The 6,548-nt window shown below is 34.0% G+C and overlaps 1 protein-coding gene across 1 annotated transcript; it reads right to left on the reverse strand.

Annotated features, from left to right (window-relative positions):
• Positions 1–4,031: 4,031 nt before the first annotated feature.
• LOC18110095 (bidirectional sugar transporter SWEET9) lies at positions 4,032–5,682 on the reverse strand. The gene is made up of 6 exons (XM_024590906.1): positions 5,576–5,682; positions 5,353–5,389; positions 5,024–5,234; positions 4,693–4,854; positions 4,475–4,594; positions 4,032–4,360 (listed from the first exon to the last, which is right to left on the reverse strand). Exons 1-6 carry the CDS (start codon positions 5,622–5,624, stop codon positions 4,160–4,162), a joined length of 780 nt encoding a protein of 259 aa, XP_024446674.1. The 5' UTR covers positions 5,625–5,682; the 3' UTR covers positions 4,032–4,159.
• Between the last annotated feature and the right edge of the window lie 866 nt (positions 5,683–6,548).

The raw sequence follows: 6,548 nt of genomic DNA on the forward strand, positions 1-6,548 counted from the left end.
TTACAAATAAAACTGAAGGTTTAAAATTCAAATCTAATAATATTTATTAATATTTGATATAATCTCATATGGGAAATGGGAGCCAATCAGAGTGTCAAGAGGAGGATTTGAGATCTCCCATTTGTTCTTGGTAGACGATATATTTTTGTTCTCGAAGGCTAGGAATTCACAAGTTAGATTGATTAATAATGTTTTATCATAGTTTTGCATGGCTTCTGGGCTAAAAATGAACTTGATGAAATTCAGAATCATGTGTTCCAAGTCAGTTAAGCAAAAGGAAGAAATGTAAGATTTCTTAGCTTTCATCTATTCATATTGCCAGTGAGTTGGGAAAATATTTAAGTTTTCCTCTGATTCAAGGTAGGGTAAAGAAAGACCATTTCGATTTTGTTATTAAAAAGATTAAGAGGAGATTATCAAATTGGAAGATGAAGATGCCCAACAAAGCTGGAAGAACTACCCTAGCCAAATTAGTCCTCATGGCTTTCCCAGTGTATTCTATGCAAAGTTTTTGGCTACCTAAGACCACTTGCCTCATGATTAATAAAACAAATTATCTAAATGGTGATGCAGTGGTAAGAATTTGAGATCAAGAGGTTTGCTCCCTCTGTGGTCTCAGGTTCGAGCCCTATGGTTGCTCATATGATGGTCATTGAAGGCTTACACGGTTGTTAATTTCAGGACCCGTGGAATTAGTTGAGATACGCGTAAACTGGCCCGGACACCCATATTAAACTAAAAAAATTAAAACAATTAGAAGATTTATATGAGATAGCAAGGAAATGGAGTACTGTTACTTGTCCTAAACTAGGCTTGGGAACGTTGTTCTATTGGGTAAGCTGACATGACATCTTATAAATAGCCCTAGAAGCTGTGGGCAAGGGTTCTCACACACAAATATATAAAAATGCTTGATCTTTTCTACCTTTCAGATGGGCTTCTTACAAGTTCTTATACTTGGAAGTCAATTGTTAAAGCTATTTCTTTTTTTAAGGATGGGTTTATGTATGGGGTTGGCTATGAAGACATATCTCTTTGGTATGATTGCTGGCTGGAAGGAGGTCCTTTGGCTTCTTGTGTTCCTTTTGTCAATATTATGGATGTTGATAAGCAGGTTGAGGATATATATGGAAAGATAACACTTGGGACTTTGGAGATTTGGCAACGACAATTAATTCCTCTGGATCTTCAATATAAAATCAGGGTTGTTCCTATTAGTTGGGTATTTATCATGGCTTAAATTCAAGAAGGATTTCTGTAATTCAGACTCTAAAGAAGCTATTTGATACAATTTCAAAGGTGGGATTTCACGAATATACATCTATTATTTGGGATATCAGAAGGTTGATGGCTTGAAGTTAGTATGTGAGGATCCAGCATACTTACAGAAAAGCAAATGCATGTGCAGATTTCAAGGCTAAACTAGCTGCTAGTAATGATCAGGGATTTACTGTTTAGGACATGCCTCAATAGAATTGCCAGTTTTTTAGATCAACTAGGGACCTCTTTCCCTATAGTTGTCTAGTTTTCTTTATTTTCCTTACTCTACAAAAAAAAAAAAAAAAAAAAAACATGTAAGAAAATGGGAACACACACGATTTTACATTTATTACAATTCCACAATAATTATAACAAACACAAAATCATCCCAAATTTGTAGAACACTTTTTGGACTAGGTTTGAATGATCAGAGGAGTTTCCAAGGTACATTGGAAAAATTAAAACAGTGGTGGCACATGGTCTCTATGGCCACGGTCATTGGCAGCGCCTGAAACCACGCGTCATAGCCGATGAAGTGAAAAAAATGGGTTGGTCGGGGTCTATCTCTTCTTTTCTTTATTCCCACGCCAGTTATGAATGTCACCTCCACCTGCAAAACAAGCACATCACACAAGACAATCAGTTTATTTTTTTTTTAGATCTGCTTCTCAAACATAGCTAGCACAATTTTGTTTAGAATTTATAATGAAGGTTATGGCTGGAAGAGATTGGTTTTGTTCGTGGTGGTTGTGGAAGACTTGCTGATGGAGATATCGCTGGCGTGCATGAAAGTCAAGAGCAAGGGTTGCCGTGATTTGTTTGCTGTTAATGGCCACAGTGAAGGACTGATGACGGCTAGTTGAAGAGGTTGGATGAAGAAAAGCTTTTCTTGGTGGTTAGATGGGTGTGTTTGGTCGGGGATGTCACAGTTGATGGGTAGTGGCTATGTGGGTGAGTTAAAAATGGAGGAGCTCCCAGCAGTGAGCTAGTGTCATAATGGTTATGGCTGAAAATAGGGAGGAAGAAGATGTTTTCTTTTTTATGTGTGTTTTGATAGTATTACTTGATTAGTGGTGAGGCTAGACAATTGGGGTCAAAAGAGGGATATGGTGGAGATGCTTGGCATCGTGGGTGGCTTTTGTTTCAAAGCAAATAAATGAGTGAAAGAATAGTGATTAATGGTAGATGGTTCGATCCTCCTTGTTTCCAGTTAGTCTTCCCCTTTTCAAGAAGAGAAAGGCTAGGATTGTAGGAATAAATTCAAGATTTGATTAGGTGGTAAATACTTAAACCAAGAATTTTAAGATTATTTAATAAATATCCACAAAGTATTCTCTCATAATGGATATATTCTAGAATTCTATAATGAAGATTCTGGAAGAAATAATATCATTTTATTAGGTACAATACAATTTATAATGAGTTATGCAAACATTTCAATGCTCAACAAACTATCACTTATCTTTTAAATTGAGTTTTATAAAAAATTATTAATAAGATTTCATATGAGATATGAGAAGATAGAAAATTGAACTTATCATACTTAAAGATTGTCAAATGTAATGCTTACGTGAAGTGTATTGTATTTGAAAAGTTAGAATCAAATTAGATAAATATAGGTTTTTGAGAGCGTCTAAAATAAAATTATTGGATATTATTTATATATACCATAACATTAGAAAACAATTATTTATACCATGCAATCTATTTTGCTTGCTCTAGTTGCATGCCACCATTATGAAATTTAAAAAATGAAAGTCAAAATTGTACTCCTATATGGGAATCTTCATGAAGATGTGTGGATATGACGCAACTTGAAGATTTTAAGTCCAAAGAACTTGCAATAAAATATGTAAGCTATAAAAATTCATTTATATATGGTTTTAAGTAAACTTTAATAAGTAGGGATATCCATTTTGATAAAACAATTAAATAGTTTGATTTGATCAAGAATATAAACATAGAGCAAGTACTCATTGAAGAAAATTATGCACATCCTTCCACAAAGCCACTATTGCAGTAAAAGCACGATTACTATTTTTTAGAGATATGGTATTAGATACATGAGCGATTGATCTTATTGCAATTAGAAGATTGTTAGTGTAGATGCTATATAGTCAACTAGATAGTTACACGTAATACTAATATTGTTCATATATATATATATATATATATATATATATATATGTGTGTGTGTGTGTGTGCGCGCGCGCGCGCGCATATATAAAGGCTTTCTTTATCCTTATAATTCATTTATATTTGATCAATGAGTCTAGAATATAGATAAAGTCTTTGGGACAAACATGGTTTGTTAAGAAAATTATAAAGTGCCTACAATTATGATCATTACTATTGCATTACTAAGTTATTTTATTTATGAAATGCTATATTTTAATCTTGACTACAAGATTATCAGGTTTTCATAATAAATAGAATATTGATGATAAAAGAAAACCACCCGAAAAAATACAAGAAAAGAGCTAACACTTAAGGTATATCATTTCTCTTTTCTAATAGGGTTTTAGGAGATTTCTAACATGATGGTTGGTGTGAATTACTCTTAGAGATTAAACAATTAGATAACTTGTAGTTTCCAACCACTCAACTTTAAAGAGTTGATAGAACTAATCTTTGATTCATCTTCACAAACACTAAATGATAAGATCCTTGGTACTCTCAAATTCCTATTATAGAAAACACGCAAATTCTTTAAATTACTCCACGACTTCTCGAATTTTAAATTCAACATGAATATAATGGCAAATGCTTCAAGTCTTGAATCCATTGTTGTTTTCTTTTTTGAACATAGGATCCTTCGTACTGGAGCTGCACCTCGAGTGCTGGATTATACATTGGTACAGATCATCTCTATTTTCTTGTTTACATTGGATTTGTTGGGTTAGAGATCACAAATGCATATCTTAGTTTCCATGTGTGGATCGTCAACGGTACAACTCTCAGTCTCCTTTGTCATTTGCACCACCTCCATATTCCCTGCAAGCTGTTCTGATTTTTCTTCAACATTCTTCTTCAAATTCTTGTATACCATGTACAAGATCATCTGAGCAATTCCAAGCAAAAACCCTAGCACATTTGGTAGCTGAAGATGCAATCGAGAGGTGATTTCTAGTTATTAATGGGCTGGTGAATGGGGTGCTTTTGAAAGACAAACCAAACGGAGAAGGTTGAAAATGAATTGATCAATGTTACTTACTGCAATGTAGTAATCGTGTTGCAGAAGCCCATAGAAGAACCACATTACAGCATTGAGAGTAATGGAAGCAGACAATGTGAATGGCAAGTATTCTACACTTTTAGTTCTTACTACCCGTCTCTGCAACATCCAAAATTCAGTTTCTTTGATATTAGTACGTCCTCATTATATATAGAGAAAGCATGCATGAAAGAAATGAGACCTTGAGAAGTTATTACCATGATGCTTAATGGAGCAGCACATACAGCAACGCTGAAAACGGCACAAATCCACCCAACGACAGAAAGTCGAGGTTTGCCCTTCATTAGTAACATGGTGAGTAACAACACCACGCCAAAACTCCCCATGTTGAAAATGAGTAACAGCTTCATCGTATGCATCTGCGCGCAATTATATATATTATTTGTTGTCAAGCCCAGAGAAATACTTTTTTTTTTTCCCATTCGAACACTACACTTGATCAATCTATCTCACGTTTTACATAAAAAAATTGTTAGGTTTGTTTCATGAAATTAGTTATCGAGCAACGGAGGAGATCAAAAGTCTCACCTTTTCCTGTTTCGGTGCATATATTAGGTAGATTATCAGGTAAGTAACCTCAAAAGCACATCCAATGCTGTTGATGCTAATAAGCAAATAAGCATTTGTCTTGAGAAGACCATAATATAACAGCAATGAGGCACTCATGAGGGCAACTGAATATGGTATTGATTGAAAACCTTCAGAAGATTTCCTCTTAAAAATTGTGTAGAAAGTGGGCCTGGGAGATCAATTAAGTAGCTAGATTAGCAACATGCATCTTCCATTACGAAGCTTTCATGAAATTTGAAGTAATATTTATTAATAATATTGTTTCAATTAATTTGAAATAGTCTTACACTGGCGCCAAGAACATCCCCGCTGCCACAATATTTCCTGTTCAAAGTTAGAAAGAATGGTGCATTGGATAACAATAAGAAATACGCTATATATATTAGTTAAACCTAAAAACGGTGAATTCAAATCAACTCTCATTTGGGATGGGAAGAACACTAAAGGAGAGTAAAACTACACGTTGAGTAAAAAATAACAAAGCACTCAACGTTTCACACAAGTACATACCAAGGAGACCAAATAAGAAAGTCAGCTGATCGTTTGACAAGAACCCCATATTTAGGCCTAAGAGGTCTTCTGCTGAAGCCTTCACTTGGAACTCTCTAAAACATCTTATGAATCCACAAAGCAGCCACTTCAATTTATACATGTGCAATATATACGTGTTAGGCCACTTCAGGAATTCATCAAGGCTTCCAATTAATCATGAGTGATGTTTTTGAACCCCAGAATAGAGTTTTCAAATGTGATAATACAAGGGATTTTGTCTTCTATACTTCGAGTAGAAGTACCTCGAAGCACCTTCTCACGTAGTTGTCTTGTCTAATTCCATTATTACCACATTAAACAGTGCATGTGATCAATCAAATGGTAACAAGTATTGGTTAGTAGATCTCTAGGATTGTTTTGCCCTATCCTGTGTAAAAAAGGTTTGCAAGAAAATCGTATGATCCTCTACAACCACTAGTTCTCAATCAACGTACACCAAATGAAGCTAACGAATTTTCATGAATAAATGGACTTGTGGGCAGAATCAAATACTTCAGGAAATTTATTACTCTTTCAAGATCCTTTCTCCTTGGTAAGATAAGATATGCAAAATAAGATAAGGTATTCATAAATACTACAATAATATAAATTAAAGAAGCACACAAAATTAATTTTGGTAATTAACGTAACTTTCACAATTAAAATACTGAACAATTTTTTAATAACCTCTCAAGAAAATCTTTTCAAGAAAAAGCCATTGTCTTTAACTCTACGTGGCAATCCAAACTTCACGAAGAAAACCTCCATAATTGATTTTTTAAAAAAAATATATTATTTTGTTGATATAAATGATGGTGTATCATGATTATAACTTTTATAAGATTAAATGAACATAAAAAACTATAAAAATTGGATCATCCAATAAAAACCAACGCAATAGGTAAACCAATAATTATTGAAATTTTGAAATGCATCTCATCCTCTTCATTTT

This window comes from Populus trichocarpa, chromosome 19, assembly GCF_000002775.5.
Source record: "Populus trichocarpa isolate Nisqually-1 chromosome 19, P.trichocarpa_v4.1, whole genome shotgun sequence".
Lineage (NCBI taxonomy): Eukaryota > Viridiplantae > Streptophyta > Magnoliopsida > Malpighiales > Salicaceae > Populus > Populus trichocarpa.